Source organism: Triturus cristatus, chromosome 4_1 (assembly GCF_964204655.1).
Source record: "Triturus cristatus chromosome 4_1, aTriCri1.1, whole genome shotgun sequence".
NCBI lineage: Eukaryota > Metazoa > Chordata > Amphibia > Caudata > Salamandridae > Triturus > Triturus cristatus.
The window spans coordinates 1,159,001,982-1,159,022,235 of NC_140585.1; the positions used below are offsets into that span (position 1 = coordinate 1,159,001,982).

Consider the following 20,254-nt stretch of genomic DNA (forward strand, 5'->3'; position numbering starts at 1 on the left):
CGGTTTTTACAGTTGATTTCCCAGATATTAAAACAAACATTGGCTGTGGCAAGCTCAAGCCCAAAAGTTCCCCATACCTTGCTCAACACATATATAGCGTTTTTTCACAAGTTCAAAACTGCCCCAATTTGCAGACACGGGCCTGCTTCTTTAGATAACTAATTAAATAATAGGGGCCTCTATTATTTCGGTGCTCGGGCCCATTTTCTGTCCCAGTCCGACCCTGGACCTGGGTACCTTCCAAAACTGAGCTTCATTCACCGCTTATGGCACAGCTGCAAGCTTTTGGAAGAAAAAAAAAACAAACAAAATTCTGGAAATATTTTCCTCGTTGTACCCACTGCCCCTCCACCCATCTGCTGCAGATACCCCACTTCTCAGCTCAGGCCTGGTCAGTCTTGGCACAATCTCCCCCCACATCTGCAAGATGCTTCCAAGCGTCTTAAACTCAAGGATGCTACAGACCTGGCTCTCTGCCGCCTGGCCTGCATGTCCACTGCCCTCCTCCCAGCAGCCTGCACCAGAGACTCTTCAGGGTGAGAGCTCAAACTTGAACGTGGCATCTAGCGCACAGCTTCATAGCTGCACCGGCCACTGAGAAAGCTGAGCTTGTCACGTGACGTTGGAACCCAATACTCTTCTCTAGTTAGACTCTTCCACCGTTGAGCCGCACTAAAGAACTCTCCCCTGGCACTCGACGTATGCAAAATTACTTTGCATGCAAGTTAACGGCGCGCTTGGCACACGCAGAGGGCTTTTGCCTGGATACTCTCTAACGTGCACATCCTCGGGGGTGGGCAGGACCCAGAGAGGGTGGGCATATCTGGGCTCATCTGCTGCCTTCTGACAAGTTTCAGACCCGAGAGCTCTGCAGTCACAGTCACGGGCCCCCATATGCCTGGTCCCTTCAGCACGGTCTAACCCCAATTCTTCCTTGCTCCGCCCCCAGTCGCCTCTGCTCTGACCTCCTGCCCTCGCTCTCCGAGTTGGGAGCCGTAGATGCCTCGCCCGGGCTCTCGGTGAAGATTACCCCTCGCTCTCCCCAGTGCAGACAAAACGCCTCGCAGCTGCTCTCGCACCGCTTTTGTTAGCGCCAGGAGCTCTGTCAAGGAACGGAAGAAAAGAGTCCCTGGCTGAATGGCTGCCATGTCTGGCGGGCCGGCCCGGCATCTGCGGGGCTGGTGACAGCTGCCGCCCTCCGAGGGCTCCGCTCAGCACTGTGGGAAGACAGAAAGCAGATTTAGGGGAGGTTGGGCGGTGGGCGCCGTGCCTGCTCATAGGGGTGAGACGTGGTCTCCGGGGCCAGGGAGCCTGGGCCCGAACCCGGTCTCCACAAGGGGCGGAAATGTGTAATATCGCAAAGTCACCATTTCCCTTGGGCCGGAGGGGATTCAGAATATTCATTCATACATACATTGAGTATTCTTGTTCCAAATGATGGTATTATGGTGAGCAATCCGGGTGGACGTGATGGGAACTGAGGAGCACCCGCATGGACCGCCCTGTGCACCCCTGGGTGCCCTCTCCAGAGTCTGGGATGTACAGGGCAGCACCCCCGGCGCTAACAGTGCGCTCTGCGGGTGGACGGATCCAGGCCGGGCCGGTTATTCCAGCCACAAAGCACACAGTCTTATAAAACGAGGCCATCAAAAGGCACAAACATTTCAGACAATCGTAAAATGTTGCAAGAAACATTTGTGCACGTGGGAGTGCAATATTTAAACAGGTGTGATTTTATCTTCACGCGCCAGTGCCTCCTCTTCCTCAGAAGAACACTCGGACCTGCAACGCCCAAGGTCTGCGCCGTGAGCTTGAGGTGGACATGGCCAACGAGGGGAGGGCAGGTGCCCCTTGGGCCACAATCCTCAATGTTGCCTCCTCCACCGCCACCTTAGAGACCAGGGAGAGATGGCAACAGTGCAATGACCACATCTCTCAAGGTTCCCTCTGCCACCACCACTTGGGTCCTGTGGACCACTCCACAGTGAGTATTATGGGATGCCCCCATGTATCTTCCAGAGCTACACATCCAGGCCAGGTCTTCTGCCCCCAAGGCTCTGCCGCCTGACACTTCAGCCCAGTGTTTGCTGGATGGACACCGCCATGTGCGTAAATCTAACTTACGCAGCCGCTTCCATGAGTGGTAGCAGGTCCCACCATGGTAAGCAGGTCCCCATCTTATCGCCTTAGCCAATAAAGAGCGTTGAATCCTAACTTGTATCTGCATTTGTTTACTCCTGCCCTTCAATAAGAGATGAATACTTGGTGCGCACACGCACTCTTACAATCCCTAGAATTAGAACATGGCCGTGTGGGACGAATGAGCTCCAGTAGGTGATGCCCGTTAAAAAGTTAGTTTCCTTTTTTTCTCTTGTTATTGACTTTTTCCTAGTATATTTTGATTGGCTTCTTGCTTTTTGTGATGTTTAGGGCTCTACTTTATGATTGTCTATGAACACCATCCTACAGAAAGGGCCAAAACCCTAGGATGGTGATCTGGAACTGGAAACAAGACTGTTAGGTAAAAGAATAATTTATTGTAAATCCCATTTTACTTGGCCGGGTCGTCTAATACTACAAGATAGCTCTGATCTTGCGCTGTTAATTATGTTACTTGTCTAAATTTGATAATTATCCACTATTCATAGTAAACCTAGCTGACGCAAGCATAATGTTATGATCTATGGATGAGAATTCTTCCTGGGCTAGTCGCTTATAGGACACCTAATGCTGTTGCCAGAGAGCCAACTGATCCGACGAGACTACCTGGGCCCCCTCACCCATCTTCCTACACCCACACACAGATACTAATCGTCCACCTCTCCCAAAGTCACAGGGTGGAACGTCTTTTCACATCATGACTTCCAAGAGCGTCTCAAGAGCTGCCAAATCAGCAGCTAGGGATTGGTCAGAAAATAAGAATGGTTCTTCTAAAGATGCTATCCACACGCCACCTCTTAAACATGGGCCTCATACAGTCATCTTTTTCTTCAGTGGAATGTAGCAGAATCCTTCCGCACCCCACACCAGCCATCAAGCCCTCTTATAGGACTAGCTTTTCTAGAACACAGCCTTTAAAATGAATACTTTTCCACATAGCGGAGTTGGACGTCAATTATGGTTTAAGACACTGTCCTCTCTGGTTTTAAGGCGAACCCTAAGAAATCCCCCAGTCTCATCTCATAGCAGAAGACTCCAATACCCGAGCACCCCGTCTAAGTGTACCCATTTTGTCACAGAGCACACCGAAATTTTTGAGGTGCGACCGCTTGGTGGCTACAGAAACGACGGACCGCTATCTCCCCAATGGGTGGCCTGTTCTATAGAACATTCCGCCTCTTTCATAGGGCGGGGAAGCCTGGCAGTTCACAAAAGAGGCAGGTAACCCAACCACAGGACAAGCCCTCATTACTTGAGCGAAGGCCCCTCCCGGTGACAATAGGCCTCAGGTGTTCTACTCCGCAGTGCGCTCACTGCAAAGTACACCCCACAGGAAACACGCCTTAACATACAAAGGCTCCCCTCAACGTTCAAACACTTTAATTGCATGTCGTCGTCCAAGCTTGCTGGCACGACAAAGCCCTCTGGCCTAAAGCACTTTGGACTCTGCCTTAAATGTGCAATATGAATTTGTTTTTATTAAGCAGGTGCCAGTCTCTGCCAGCGTGAACACAGGACTTCTGCCTGAAGAACACCACTCAAGAGAAACAGCAAAGGCTTGGCACGCGCCTGGCTTTCCCAGGGTCTGAAAGCACCCCTCCCTCACTCACAGGTATTTGGGAAACAATAATGTGGGGAAAGTGCACCGAACACCTCCCGCTGCGAGCTAGGTGAACACCACTGACAAGATTACACGGAAGTGAAAAAGCACTTTTCAAAAAAAAATATTTTGCTCTTTACTATTCAAATAAATTTAGCTGGGATTTATTAGTCAAAAGCTCAACCGTTCGTCTTTTTAAATTTCTTGCAAGCAATTTTCCAACTTAATAAAACACTCCAATTTTGGGAAATGCCACTCATGTTCAAATCTTGTGTGGCAACCAAGGGGGGCGGGAAGTGCAGTGGCCAAATTTAGGACATCTGTGTTGGAATTCCAAGGATGGCTTTTATTCTTGGAAGAGAGCTAAATCAAGGGCGACATTTACACTGGCCCCTGTGCTAGGGAGATCAGTTTGTGGACTGCACTTCCTGTTCTCCGATGGCACTTCCTGTTCCGGGGGAGGGCAGAAGGATGGCAAAATGGAAGGCAGCTAATGACAAAACGTATGCCAACAAAAGGTAAAAAAGAAAAAAACGATAAATTGGAAAGTTTGTGAGAGAGGAATTGGTCAAAGAGACAACAGGAATTGTCGACAACAGACATGCGTGCGGGGCCAGGGATAGATAGGCTCTTCGCCGGTTTCTTTGACAGACAAACATGCGGGAGCCGGGCTACGTCTGGAGATCACAAAAGAACCCAAGACTGAAAACGAGGCCGCACTGAGGGCTGAACTCGCCCATATCCGAGCGCGACGCCGGCATTGTAAGGCGCAGGCAGGAATCTCACGGAACTGGAAGAACCAGCCAGCAGCGCCCTCTGAAACCGAGCACGTCATCCGGAGCAGCGCCCGGCTCTGCTCGCCGGCCGTGCCACCGTGCCAGACTAAACACCGCAGCCTCAGACGTGGCCCTAAAACCGGAGGCCAGGCAGGCATCGGCGGGGCCGCGCGGCTGCCACCGAGACGGCTGCTTCTGCACACTTCTCCGGCAATTTGTAAAGTCTTAAGCACTTAGGCATCAAAGAAACCTCCAGCCACACAACAGCCAGGCTCGGCGGTGTAATAGGCAGCTTGGGCAAGAGATCCAGGCGCCAAGGTGCGACACTGTGCCAGACGCATGCACCTAGCACCCAAGATCTGCAGAGCAGGAGCAATGACACGTGCTGGCATCAAGGGGCCAGGTCACCCGATTCTGTTCATTTCTTAATCAAAATGTGTATTATTTTATCCTGGGCAACCCAGTCCTGGGCACTACAAAGCTTGAGCAATCGTGTCCACACGCACAGTACATAGACCATGGAAAGGTTCCAAGTACAACACTTCAGGACGTGAAATCAATATACATAAGGCAACACTAACCACACCCAATCCAGCTGGAGGGGAGAATACCACCCACCCTACCCCCCCCCCAGACCCTCTGCCATGTTGTCTCACAGGAGAACCATCATTGAGAACTCAGTGTTTGTTCTGTCCCTCAATGCAGTCAAAGTTTCACCTGTCCTGTACTGTCCCGGGGTCGAATGCTCTCAGGAGGGCTCCCCATCTAAGGGATCCACCCGGGGTGTCCGGCTCAGGATCTCGGAGGCAATCCACCAGATGCTCCCAAGCACGGGTTCGATCAAACCAACCACCCCCTCCTCATCACTTCTAGAAGCAACACCACACTTTGCAAATCCTGCCCATTGAACACGTTCTGCCCTTCATTTCACCAGTCGTGAACCCCTAGTGCCTTCCAATGCACTGTAATCTCCCACTTCGCAAGTCTCAGAGCCAGGGCGGCAAATCTAGCCGTCATTTTACATTACTGACAGGGTTCCCATAGCCAAGTAAAACAGGTCAGGGGTAATGTCATTGATACAGTCCACCAGCTCTCCCCCAAAATCCAGCCACGGAGGGGCAGCCCACACCATATGAAACAGGTCCGCTCCAGGCGCGCCACATGTGGGCCAGGCCGCCACAGCCATAGGGGAAATTACATTGATTTTTCCAGGCGAGAGCTAAGCTCTGTTGAAAAAGTAGAAATGTATTAACTTAAATCTGGCATTAGGAGTAACTGCAGAGATGTTTTCAAGGATCTTTGCCCGTAGCGAGGTCACACGAAAGCTGTGGATTAATCCCCTATGAGGTGATGCCTGGCTCACTAGGAATGATAAGAGGGCTACTCTGACAGGTGAAGCCACCCCCACCCTTGTCACCTGGATCACTCCCAGACCAGCCCTTCAAGGCCACATGCATTAAAGCCCGTTGATTATTTTTTGGGGAAATAGTTGCCCAAATATTTTTGAAAACCCAGAAAACCACACTAGAAGCACAGTCTGGGTACTCTCTCTCCGGGGGAACAGCCATTACATCACAGCTGTTACCCCGCATGCCAATACAACGCAGGCGTTATCGCGCACAGAGCACCCACCAGAACCCGTTCAATACCCTTATCCCGGAAGAGATCGGGTTTACTTCCTTCACAACGCATCCATAATCATGTGTCGTAATTGGGAAAAGATTAAAAAGAACAATTGATGGACAGAATATTGAACAATGTCAAACATTCTTCTCCCCCCCCCCCCAAAGTAAGGAGATCTGGCTCCTAAATCCATCTTTTTTTGCTCACCATGCCATTCCAGTCCAAACCCAGCATTATGCAAATGAGTCTTGACCCTGCTCCCCATGGGAACAGTCCAGCCCGAACTGCCAGGCCTGGTCCTCCCTGGACTGGAAAAAAGCATCCTGTGCCACTGGATTCAAGTTACCCCTCATTAGCCAGGCTGTTACCCTGAAACCGGTCCCAGGATGCTCGTTTCTGGTCAAGGGAGGACCTGGCTTAGCAGTTTGGACTGGACTGTTCCCATGAGGAGCAGGGTCAAGATCGATTTGCATATGGCCGAGTCCAAACTGGGGTGTCATATTGAGCAAAAGAACAAGGGATTTAAACCAGATCTCGTGACTGGGGGTGTATTTTTTATTCATTGAGTCCATCATTTTGTTGCGGCAGCACTTTTCGCCCTAAGTGCACCGGGTATGCCCAGACGTGGGTCCCTTGCTCGCTGTGCCACTGGATTCCAGCTAGCCTGGCTGAAAAGGGGTGATACCATGAAACCGGTCCCAGGATTCTTGTTTCTGGTCCAGGAAGGTATCATGGGATGACTCTGATGGAATTTGGTCGTGGACAGAATCAGTTACACGAATAATCTTTAGGAGCACCACGGACCATAGGGATACATGGTGTTTTTGCACCACGGCTAAATCAGGACGCGACACAAGTTATAGGTGTTTTCCATTCAGGTGGAACCATAAAATCTCAACTTTATAATTATAAATCTACGAAACAAATTATACGGATGTAGTCCAGCAACTTGCTGGTACATAATTCAGATAGAGCCAGCTGATTATCACGGAACACCCATATGCTGGGTTCCCTCTGTTTGTGATATGGATACGTCTCAGCTACTTATACCGAGAGTTGAACAGAATATTTCAGATAACCCCGTCCACTTTTCCTTTGTTATCCATTTGAATCTGTAGTTGGTCCTGATGAAGGTGGTCTGACTAACTTCCCACCGAAACGGGCGTAGACCATTTAGAGAATTTTGGGGATCCTACCAGAGGCACAGACAAGAGAAGAATTTGATGAGATGAATAATTGAACTCTCAAGTGTCTTTGTAGAAACCAAGATCATATAGGATCCCATACACATTTTGTATTTATTATTATCTTTTGTGTTGCATGCATGATAGTGTGGCTGAATAGGTTTGACAGGTGAGAATGTAGATATGAGGGGTGTCTGTGGGGTTATTCATGATTTTGTGATTTGTGTTTCAAATTTGCTTATTGATCGATCTCATGAATTTGTAGACATGCTTGTTTTTATATGGTGACTATATCTGCACATAAAAATGAATAAATATATTTTTGATAAATAACAAAACATAATTTTATGAATTAAAAACATGTGATAAGATTCTGTTTTGGGGATATGTCCCATATATGAGCTTTTGACCAATGTTAAAATTAAGCAGGTCAGTATGGAGGTTTTTCTCAGTTTCTGGCCAAGGAAGGACCAGGCTTAGCAGTTTGGTCTGGACTGTTACCATGAGGAACAGGGTCAAGAGTGATTTGCATATGGCTGGGTCCAAACTGGGGTGGCGTTGTGAGCAAAAGAACAATGGATTTAACTCAGGTCTCTTGACTGGGGGTGAATGTTTGATTAATTCAGCATTCCGTCCATCTGTTGCACAGCACAATTTTGGGAAAGGAAGCATATGCGAAGGAGGGCCGAGCCCAGGACGGCAGAGATGATGAAAGAGAACGGATTTAAAAAGGTATATACTGACGCTTCTAAGTGGCTTTAAAGCCTGTTCAATAGGAGTTATTTGGTTGACAATATTCCGTAGCTCAGGTCACCACATCAGAACAACAGAGGGCAATACTAGAATAGCAATAATAATAAATAAACAAAAACTGCTGAGTGAGTCCAAGGTCGGTGCAGGAAAAAACACACACATAAAAAAGGAAGCAGTTACCAAGATATGGATGGCTGTATTTTTTTCTGACCCCTGTCTTAATGCCTGATAATTGTGACCGGGAATGTCCAAGGCGGGTCCACGAGGGACAGTCGCATCAAGCTTTTAGAAGTCCACCCGGTATGTCAATGAGTTCACTTCAGAGTCATGGTATTGCCACTGCAATGCCTTGGATGCCAGGGGCCCACCGCCCCAGCATGGAAGGCCATATTCAAGAGGACATGGGCACGTGGCCAGGGTGGGTCGCCTTTGTTACGCTGCTGAGCTGCCCTCTCGTCCACGTTAGTACAACGTGCTAAAGTGGAAAACTACCCAGAAGTGCTTAAGGAGCGACTCTGCGTATTTTCCGTTGTTCGAGTAAGTCTCCCCGGAAACGTGTCCGTGATTATCCGTATTCGCTCATCCCGAGAAGGGGGGGGGCTGACTCAACCTGGGTCCCGGTCTGTAACAGTGTAGGAGCTAACAACAGGCATTGGAATGCGAAACCGACACTCCCAGGCTTTGACAAGCAAAGTTCCATCGATAGCGTGTGCGACGGGCCCATGATCAAGCATAAACGTCCAGTCACCATCCCCCAGGGGCTGAATGTTTTGCAAGCCTACCCTGGGGCATAAGAACCCCCCACTTCCAAGTCCGCACATGCTCCGGGTGCACCACACTCACCCGTGTGCAAGAGGTGTTGGCGAGGGTCTGTTCTGTGTCCCCAAGACCTGTTTAATTTGCTGCCTTCTTCAGCCCCCCCCTCCCCCCCCCCTCCAGTCTACTTGGCGCGCGTGATTTTACTTAAGCATTTGGTCTCAGTGGATTACATTATTTTTTTTAGGTTAGGCCAGAGACAGGTTTTGCTGAAACCCCCAACCTCACGTTTTGAAGAACATGTATACACACAGAGAAGGACTTTGTCAGCCCTCTTCGTCCATTGGTCTATTCAAATGTCAAACACATTTTGTTTCCACCCCCAGAGCACACAGCCTGGGACAATGGGCCAGGCCGCTCCAGACACTTCCCTGTCAGTTAATGTCTTCCTCCTACCAAGCCACCTAAACTCATTCAGTAACAACCCTCGCTGTGTAGTCTCCATTACATTTATGTGTTACTTGATTTGGCAAAAACATGCACATAATCGTTAAGCGGCAACATTTTTACTCCCTAATACTTTGTTGCATATATTTGCAATAAATAAATTAAAAAAAACTGTCGGGCAAGACAAACTGACTTTCCCCTTTCCTACAAAGCCACCCTGGAAGTACCTTCCAGCGGAGGCTGATGTGGTTCCGGGTAAAGAAGCTGCCAGTGATTGACCACAAAGGGGATTGATTAGCTCGTGGCATGTTGGTTTGACCCCGGATAGAGTGTCTCCCTAGAACAACGACGCCACCTAGTAATGAGGGGGTGGGACGGCGTTTCCTTGCGGGGCCCTTGATAAACCCCTGGTTGGGGGAGGGGGTAATAGGCGTTTCAGGCAGACAGTTGGTGTTAGTGTACCTCCGCGGTGACCAGCAGGTCAGATACAACTGTCCATACAATGCAGCCCCCCCCCCCCCACGGCAGAGACGCAGTGCCAGCCATTTCCAAGGCAACAGGGCAGAGTGCCTGAACCCCCTGTCAGCAGAGGCCACACCCCCGCCTTCCAGGAGCAGTTCTAATGTGCACCCCCCTACAGTGCACATGCCCCTCCCTCCCCATGTGCGCCCCAAACAATCAGTAGCGGACAAACTGCGCACCCCGACCTACGAGCAGCATAACTGGTGTCTCCATTGCTCCTCGCCCAAGAAACTCCCGGGCAGACACTTTCACCCCCAGACTCGGGGGGGGCTACACTCCGGCCCCCAAAACTCACAGCAGTGACAGCACGCCACAACGGATGCAGGGGGTGCTCGACACGCATTTTAAACGTCAGGTTAGGCCCATACTGTTTTCACACAGGCCAGTAAGGCAGACCACGAGTCCTTCCACCATGTAAGTGGTGCACGGGGCTTTACGCTAAAAAGACGAGGGAAACGGTACCCACTGCCGTAAGCAGTCCGTGACATTGTAGCAGAGGTCAAAGAACCCACCAGTGAAGGCCGAGAAGGTGTTCTCTGTTCACCCTAGCACATCCTTCCAGGCTCCTTCACCAGACCGTGCGGACTTCACGAGCCCATCCGAATATAGGCCAATGGCCTCTTTCCAAGGTTTCCTCTGATGGCGCACATTGTCACGGCTCGGCCTAGCATCTCTCTGGCTGCTTCGTGGAACCTTTTCAAATTCCCAGGCCAGAGCTATACGCCAACACGTTTAAAAGTTAAACTAGAATGTGTAGCAATGTAAGCGCTATAATCCCGATGCGAGTCTTTAGGCGCTCTTAGAACTTACAAACTCATGAGCGTGGGGGCTTTGGAAGACTCAGCCCAACAGCACCACACACTCTCCATTCATATTTTGGAGAGGGCAGCTGAGGGGTGCGGTGCACACATGCGAGCCGGAGGAACAGCCACAAGTCATCTTCCAAGCCCCTAAGAAGCCGGACCCAAGCAAGCCGAGGCCACTGCGCGGGAGGCAAACATGGTCGCTGCGCTCTCAAGAGCAGGGAGAGCATTTGAGGTAGCACAAGCGGCCATGGCTAGAAAACAATTCACCACGGCAAGCTTGGGCTGCAACCAACTAGAGGGGAGGGGTGTTTGTCGCGTCGAGGGACCGACACCAAGTAGCTGAAATTGCAGGAAGGAGCCACGACCTTACACACATGTTAAGAGCCACGGTGCTCAACACTGAACATACAGAGGGCGGAATCCACCCCCGTGGGATACAGCAAGCGCCTAGAGGCTTTGATTCTGCTACTTCTGGCATCGCAGTTTAGGACCCCGTGACTACTAAGTGACCTTGTAGAGGGATACAATTTAGGAGCGTTCTAGGTCCTGCCATGAATATTAAAGTGCCTGGTAACGTGCTGCACGCCTGTCCGCATCAGGCGCTGGTCTTCTGCTGCAGAGACCGTGATGGAAATCCCTCCAAGGTGCATTAAAGAGCGCACACGTTTCGCACTTTAATATCTAAAACGAGACTAAAGCGTGCAAGAACTGAAGTAGCACTTCAGAGAAGAGGGATGGTGTAGCTGTTTGATTGCCAGCACCCCAGCAGGAGGTGGAACTCAGTCACGCTAGAATCAGTCTGTCCCAAGTGTGCATACTGCCAAGAACTGACACGAACAGGGATCGTGGTATTATTCTGGTGAACTGGTTTCTGGGATGAATTATGAAGCACGACACACCTACTTATCGAAAGAGCCTTTTTACAGAGCACTGCGAGTCACTTTACTGCTACTTCAGCGGGCTGCGCATATAGAATTCTGGTAAGTTTGGAGAAATGAGAGGAAAGTGGGGGGGTGGGTCCACCAGAATGGGAGACACCTGAAGTGAAGGCGGTATCCACCACACACTCGACGTTTGTCGCAGACGGGTCTGCAGCTTTGACATTATGTAAACACCATATATAATTAGGCTAGGGCGAAATGTTAATTTCACCAGTGTAATGTTAGGACATTCTCGCTACACTTGTTACGTTAAATTACGCCACGAAATGTAATTATACTGCCTTTCACAGTCAAAGCACAGCACATAAGCAGCTGTTTGCGGAAAATGGGGTTTTTCGCACATTATAAGCGTGGAAATTGTCCGTGTGTCAAAAACTGCTGTATGGTCGATCAGGGGAGTTCTTGGTCATTAACAAACATGCCCCACACTTGGGAGCCCGTTTTAGCTTCTGCTCGCCTCATCTATATTTGAGGCCCTGGCTTAGACCTCAGATAAAGTCTCCAGTCTGCACAGGGACCCAACACTCGCCTGTGCCAGCCACTGTACCGGCTCTAGGATGGCGGGCCAACAGGAGGCGAGTAGGAACCGCAGGACAGAGGGGCTGGGAGGACCATGCAGAAGGCAACTTTTGGGGTTCACCCATTGGCAGAAAAATGAAAACCGCTGGGCCTGTGTGCATTATACATTACAACAGATATTCTGCTAAATATCTTTACACATCTACACAGAACATAGCACTCCACAACTTAAACACAAGCTCCAGGTATGCAACCTTGGCACCACTGCCAGTCATCGCCTCCAGCCATAAGCAACCTTTGTGCGATTCAGTGCCATTTTATTAGCCATCATAAATCCATTTTTTTCTATAGTCCAATCCGAACATATTAATTTCTCCACTGAACCTGGAAGCAGGTACTGCTGTGAGGGAACACTTTCAAACAAGTTTCTTATCACTTAAATAGAGCGCCATTTTGATTTAAAAACAAACACTAGACGCAGCAACACTTCATGGCTATTGTTACAAGAAGCTTGTTGTTTATGATAAAAACACAGAAATTGCCGAAAGCAAGCTGTAAAGCAGACACACAGACTCCACAGGTCACAGGAGGCCTCTGTCTGTAACCACTCTGCCCCGTGCCGAAAGCTCCACGAGATAGCGCTGCGCCTGGGCGGGCAGCGCCGAGCTCCCCCGGGGTAGGCCGGTCCTGGATACAGGTTATGAAAGCCCCTTCAGCTTTATCAGCTGAGATGTTACAGCTTTTTAAGACTGAAGAGCTCCTCAAGAGGGTGTGGGGCCATCTCCAGCCCCCCTCTCCCCCTTGGCACGAAAGGCAACAGTTGCCTTTTCTCAATGCTGTCTCAGTACTTTCAAAGTTCAGAAAAAACGCGAGCAACAATGGTTTATAGGGGAAACAAAGTCAAACTAGAAGACAAAGGCTGCGCCTTGGGGAAAATGTGACAAAAACGCAGACTGGTGCCCCGGCATCTGTCCAGCAGGGCTTTTGTAAGTCGGCGCCCCCGCCCCCACTGCTCAGCGCCTCGAGCACAGCACAAGAGGGAGCCCCTCAAATTCAAAGCCACCTCAACAGAAACCCCCAAAACTGGACACGCGAAGACTCAGGATTTTCAAGAACCACGAACTTTGCTAGATTTTTCCCCCAAAAGTGTAACTGGCCGCAGGAATGCGCCGGATCCCAGAGGGGCGGTCGCCCCTCCCTCTCCCCCTTTGCGCTGGAATCTGAGGGAAGGAGGGAGAGGTTCCCAGGGAGGGGGATGGGCTGCACAGGGGAGGGTGCAGGGGCTGGAAGGGGGCTCCACGGGCCGGGCATGAGATCTCGCATAAAGACGAGCGCTTAGAGACCAGTTTTTCTGCTGCCAACAATACAGAAGTCTCCATAACTGAGGGGCTGGCATTCTGCGCCCGCGGGGTTCAGATGAGGACCGCCCCCACCCCGCAGCCCCCACAATTCAGACACCTTAGCAAGGATGAGGAACATTAACGTGTTCTACGTGTATTTATCGAAAAACATTCTTGTAAACCAACAGACACAAATCACAAGCCGACGTCTAAACACTTTTAACACAGACTGCACAACACTGAGCTCTGGGAGGAGCCACCCTCTCCAGACCCCAAGGCAAATAAAGGACAGGGTGCCAGACGCCGGGCAGAGTACTTAAGATGGGGTAACAATTCTGGGGAAGCAGGGAAGACCAGGGAGAATAGATATGAAAGAGTAAAAGGGAGGGGGAGAGAATTAGCAGAGCCAAAGAAACCAACGCGACGAACAATAACAAGCGCAATAAATCACTGCAGCGAGAGGTGTACTCCGACCCGGGCGCCGCGGCAGCCCAGGGAATTGTGCAATTTACTTTCAGCGGCCGGCTCTGCCTGCAGCTCGCTTTGTTCCAGCCACACACACTTCGCTCTGTCCTATCCCCCACAGTCCCTCACTCTTGCGCTCTGTCCCTAAAGTTAAACGCTTACTCTGTCCCTTCTTCAATTCTCACTCAGTACTGAAAGCTCGCTCTGCCCCATCCATAAAGTTGAGCTCTCTCTCTATCCCACCCCTGGAGTGTAAACCTCTCTCTGTGATCCCCGAAGTTCATAGATCAGTTCCTAAAGTTCAGAGATCTGTCCGATCGCCAGAGCTCTCGCGCCCCTTTGTGTCCCTGGACCCTGTCCCAAAGATCGGAGCTCGCGCACCCAGGCGTCTCGCATTCTGCGCCCCCTTACCGTGCCCGACGTCCGCCAGCAGCACGCAGAGCAGCAGGCTCCAGGCCGCCCGACGCTGCCCCATGTCGCGGTGTACAGGTGTCCCGGCCTCTCACACATCCATAAGGCTGCACTCCTTCGCACTTTCTGAGACACTGCCCGGCCCGGGACAGCTCCGCCGCGCGCACTTCTTCCGCTGGCACGAGTCCCGGCCACTCTCTGATGGAATGTGTGGGAACCGGACTGTGCGCGCCGTATCCCTCCGCCGGAGCGAGGGGCGGACCCCTCCGCAGGCCTAACTCCTCCTCAAAAGCAGGGAGAGGAGCGCAGGGCTCCAGAAGTTAGACTGCGAAGGCGGACGGTCTCTGGGACCCCCACGCCGCTATCCTCTCTGTAACACTGACACTTTTATATGCCACTCTAGCGCTATCTGTGTAACAACACCGAGGAAGCTTTGTGTGGGCGGAGTATCACACTAGAAATGTACCTGTAACTTAACCCCTTTGCACCCCTCCAAAGAACACCACCACAGCAGGGGCTCGTCACACGGGAGCCGTCTGCATCGCTATGCCACCCCCTGTCTATCTGGAAACCTCGGTGTAACTCTGGTTCCCTCTAGGCATCACCTGCACTCTCTGTGTGTAGTCACTCTTTGGGACGAACCGAAACGCTTCAGCGACAGTCACCCGCAAAGCATATTTTTTGGTGTGTGATAAAAAAAAAAATCCTAGACCATGAGATGAAATGACAACACTATAGGCTTTAGACCAGGGCCAGACTTGGAACCAAACGCAGCCCTGGCAAATTTTGTCAGACCAGCCCACTACCGTACATTGCGAGTGAGCCTGACCACTTCCGCGAGGCTCTCCCCCCAAGAACATTTGGGGTAAAATGGTGCATTCTGAAACACATTTGTTATTATATATCCAATTGTGTTAGTTTTTAAAGCATAGTAAATGATGACCTTACAGTGCACCAGGACACAGCAATCTTTGTTGGGGCTCCTCACTATCACCCTAAAAACAGTGCTTCTCATCGCTCCATAGCCCCTCTCTCACATGTATTCCATTTGTATTATAGCGCCTTTCATACCAGTGTAGGGTGTCGGAGCACTTTACATCACACTCACATACAGAGGCAATGAATCATACATGTGTAAATCAGTGTATAGAAAATGCTACATAAGGCAAAGGTAACTGCAAGGTGTAGGATTCACGTCCCCGATACTGGCAGGCATTTTTTAAGTGTGCTTGGTCTGGAAATGCACAAACTCAGGGTTCATAAGATAACACAGTGGCAAGGGTTGACTTTACTTATACAAATGTATTTCTTTGTTAGCTCCATCAGGATTATAAATGACTGGGCAGAAAACATAACTTTCTAACCTGTACCATGCAGTTTTCCTACAGCTCTTTGATGGCAGTTAATAGCTCACTTTGCTACATTACTGTTCCTATGTCTGCATAGTGTAACTACCTTTGCGGCCTAACAACTTTCTTTGTCTGTATTTATGCATGTACTTTATTCATATGATATCGCATTATATGTAAAGCGCTCCGATACCTTCTGATCTAGCTAGCGCTGTACAAAACTTATAAATAAATAAATAATTATGATGGTAACTCATTAATTGTACAGTAACGAAAGAACCTCCGTGACAAAAGCCATAACCCACTGAGCGATGCACATAAAATACTGTCCTTTGATGTGCATGGTAGAAGTTATTTGCAGCAGGCATATTAACCCTGTGTGCTACCTGAGTCAAAACTGCCACTGGACAAAACTCCCATCTTTCTTCAGTAGTTCCATTAATCACCAGAGCTATCTTAACACTTTTATTGTTCCCCGTAAACTGCTGGATATACAAGAACTTTGCAGTGCTTTTAAAACAGCTACACTGCTACAAAACCGGCCCCCAATAACAAAACCGGCCCCCCGCCCTTCCAGGGAAACTCCCAATGCCCGTCCGGCCAGTCCGGCCTTGCTTTAGACTTCAAAAAGTAACAATGATATGAAAATATTTCAGATGACGAGCAAGTCCTCACTTTCTCTCCTCGCGTGTCAAGAGGTTGGCACAGCTCAGCGTCAGAGACGGAGACTTCCTGTGGACATGGTTAGCATGAGCAAGAGAACAGGACTGAAGCACGTTATGGTTCTGCTCATGAAATTATTTACTTGCTACAGTGAAATCTAAATCACAGTTTGTCTTAAAAATGTCCTGACCCTAACATTAGATTAAAAATGCCATATGTCTTAAGTGACCAATCTTTTCTCTTTTTTTTGTTTTGCTGCAAATTACCCACGCTTCATGCCAAGGATCACAACCTTCCTTTGAAGGTCTGACCTTGCAACCTAATAATGCCCAATTTCATCTTGCTGCTCTGTTAATCCCATCAGCCATCTGCATGAACTCACATGTGCCCCCGGTTTATGAGCAAACCCAGCCCCAATTAAATCAATCCACCACAAGGAAACTGGAGTAAATGCATGGAATGCTTTGAGAGCACAAGACTAAACCCAGTACCCAACAATAAACACTGTACTAACCACTAATCTTCGGCTTCGGTGTAGTGTGCTGCCCAGCGTAATGCACTGCAGCGCCCAATCACGGGTAGTAAGCGATATATAAATGCAATTACAATCTTTGCTTACACTACATAAGTCTATCTAAAATTTGATTTAGCTATTCATCATTTTGCGATCCCCTTTTCCTTAACAATGGGCGGGATAACACCACTGTTGGAAAAGAATACCTTGCACACACAGGACACTGGTATTAGAGACCCATAATTTTACCTACAAAGTTGAAGAAAAGCCTTTACAGCCCCACCTTCTTTCACTGGAAGGAAATGGAGGCAATCTTCATTCTAGCCGGCCAGAGAGCGTGGCTGAGCTAGGGACGCCCTGTTACCATTTTGGGTCACTAGGTGCGAATTCCCTAGATCCTATCCTCAAAAACTACAAACGTGAACTTCAGGCACATTTCAGCAGCACTGAGTTGTATTTGTTGCAGCAGAGTGTGGTGGAACAAGTACTGAACTAGGCAACCTGGCATTCTGGCCCAGCGTGTTTCAGCTAGGATCGCGCTTGGTACACTAGGAGCCAGTTTACCTCTTAAAAAGCCAGATAGGGAGGATACAATGTCCCATATTTTGGGGAAATCGTTTAATCTCCCCATTAAAATCGACTGCCTGGGCTTTACATTGGATGAGCACCTCAACCTTACCTCTCAGGATAAGCATGGATGCTGACTTTGCTGCACACCATCTGGCTGTAGTGAAAGTTGCAACGGCCATCGCTTTGCATGATTACTACTACACACTGAGTGGTTGCTGCTGAGGAACAAGACATTCAAAGTGAAAAATGTGCTTGTTATTGGTTTATTTGTTTTACAGACACCTAATCGAAGAAGCCCAAGTTTATCGCGTGGAAGTCCCTTAATCCCATATTTTGGCTGCAAGTCTCTGAAAGTAGGATTTTTATTTATCATCCTGATTTGATTGGCTTTTGAGTGCCCTTGGGAGGTGACCCTTGCCTGCTGCCATATGGAATGTTCCAAGTGGCGCAACCAATAAAAGTGTTGTACCCATATCTGCTGGTAAGGGAAACCTTCTGTTCCTGAATGAGCCTTGTAAGAAGATGCTTGCAAACATATGTTTCACAAGTAGCGTTGTGCGTAAAATTATACAAAGAACAATGAGAGAGCTAGGGAGGCATGGGGTGCGTCCGTATCCCCTGTGGTATGTATAGGTTTTATCAAAGTTGGACGAACCCAAGTGTGTTGGTACAACCACTGTCAAGCAGTGCTTGGGAACCCACTAGGTAATTAAAAGACCCCTCACACACCAACCTAGTTGGTGTCATGCTTCATCATAGGGGTCCCAACCGGGTGGCCGAATGCCCCCCGGTTGTGCTACGACGCCTGACTACAGTGGAGCTGGTGTGGTGCAAAGGTGTGATGTAGTGAGAGTTTAAAAATATCTCTGAGAATCCTTGCCATCCTTGAATTTATTGATGGCGGCTCAGGATATGATAAAAACTATGTGATGCAACTACAAGAGAATTTTAGTATCTGATAGTTGTCTATGTGATTGGTCTACATGTTTCAGCCCGCGTCGGTGTAAGGGGCTTTCGTCAGGACCAGTGAGTGCAGTGAGTGGCAAAGTGAAGCCACGTGAATAGTGAAAAAATCAAAAAAGGTAATTTACCTACACACTCGCTAAGGTGTGAGGAACCGGTATCAGCTCAATGGCAGACACCGCAGCGAAAAAAGACTTGGCTGAGTCTGATCGCTGATCAGGATGAGGGAGGAGTGTGCTCCTCGGAACACAAATTTTGGTCAGGAAGCAGCACCCGCAAGGCACCTACTGTGGTCTCACCATCCATGGAAAGGCGAGTGACCAATCTTGCAGACACCGCCACCATGTTAAGCCCCTTTTCCGGCCAGTCGACTCGTCGACCGGCGGAAAACCGGCGGACGGTCTTCCTGTTCGCCGGTGTCCTCCCCGCCATCGTAATGTGGCGGGGGAAAGGTAGGCGGGCGGTGAATGTTGGCGGGTGGATCGCCACCGCCATACGGGCGGTGGCAATCTGCCTGCCAACATAATCGGCCCCTTAGTTTTCCTACCAGGACAGTACATTTCCATCAGATTAGTTTAACATGCATTTATTTTTCATGGAAGGTGTGTGTTTTATTTTTCATATGTAGTAACCTGTAGGTGAAAGCCCAACCAAATAATTACAGACTAATTTGTTATTTTTAGCAGTGCCTCTGACCCCACGCCACGCTCATTTACCCCACACCCATTGTACTCTGGATCACAGTTTCCACACTGTTTTAACCAATTTGACTGCTGCACAGGGAAAATGCTTTCCAAAGATTCCCTTATGTATGGGTAGTCCCAAACCATGTGTATGAAGTTGGCTGCACCAACCACACATCTGGGACACCTTTCTTCTGGTTTAGGGTATGTTTTATTTATGCATCTGAGAGTTTAGTGCGATATGTGTAGGAAGCTAAATAGTTTTAGTCATAATTGCAATTTTTAAATATTTTCCCTTGTATTCCAAACAGCATTGGTCAGTTCCGTGCCCTGGTGGGAATTCTATTTCATTCTATCTTTGGTAAGATCTCCCCCTGATAGGGTAATAAGCGACCTGTAAAGTGTGGATACCGCCCTTGAGTCATCTCCATGAGTCAGGAGTATCTGTAAAGTATTGTGTGTTGGTGGTTCAACCAGTAAGCACCCCCACATTTTGTGTGCAGCTTGAGTCAGTGCACCGTATGTCAAAAACTGCTCTACTGAGTTGCCATGTACCAGTCTTAGGTTCTTAAATGTATGTAATTTACAATTTTTAGGTCAAAGCCTACCAGACAGCGCAGTTGTCTGGTTTGCTAACAACATCTTGGGGAGATTCTGAAAGTTTTTCTGGGAATGCATTCCACCCATTGTTCTTTTTGGTTTGTAACTCACATTTGCTTGCTTTCTGTTTGCTGAATCTATTTGTTTTAAGCTGTCCAGCTCGAGTTCGTCGCTTCTCCTTCCAAACCCTCTTTAATATATATTCATCCACCAGTGCTGGGTTTCTGCAAACAGGACTTTAAATCTTGTTCTTATCTTGTCACATTCATAGACATAGGTCAAATGCCAGGCTCTCTTTTCCAGGGAGCTTAGTGTTTACTTTTCTTTCTCTAACTTCAAAGTGAGAGGATTTATGTGACAATTATGATGGCTCCGGGGAGTGCTTGAGGAGGGCTGTACAATGTTATTTTGTATATTTTTAACACCTACAGAAGTTATATAATGATGCCTTCGAAATAGGTGCATTGCCTCTCTCTACAACACAAGCCTTAATAGCCTCTCTTCCTAAACCCGGGAGAGACCACTCTCGGTTATCCGCATACCCTCCACTTTCCTTATTAAATAATGAATTTAAGATATTAAGTAACATTTTAGTCAATCGTTTACAGC

At 48.9% G+C, this 20,254-nt stretch overlaps 1 protein-coding gene across 1 annotated transcript in view; it reads right to left on the reverse strand.

The window, feature by feature from the left end:
- The window catches only part of LOC146856248 (uncharacterized), a 209,381-nt gene extending 194,868 nt beyond the window's left edge, over window positions 1–14,513 (reverse strand). Inside the window, exon 1 of the mRNA XM_085654317.1 lies at window positions 14,304–14,513. Within this exon, the coding sequence (XP_085510443.1) occupies window positions 14,304–14,367 (64 nt within the window). The 5' untranslated portion in view covers window positions 14,368–14,513. The remainder of the gene's footprint in view (window positions 1–14,303) is intronic.
- Between the last annotated feature and the right edge of the window lie 5,741 nt (window positions 14,514–20,254).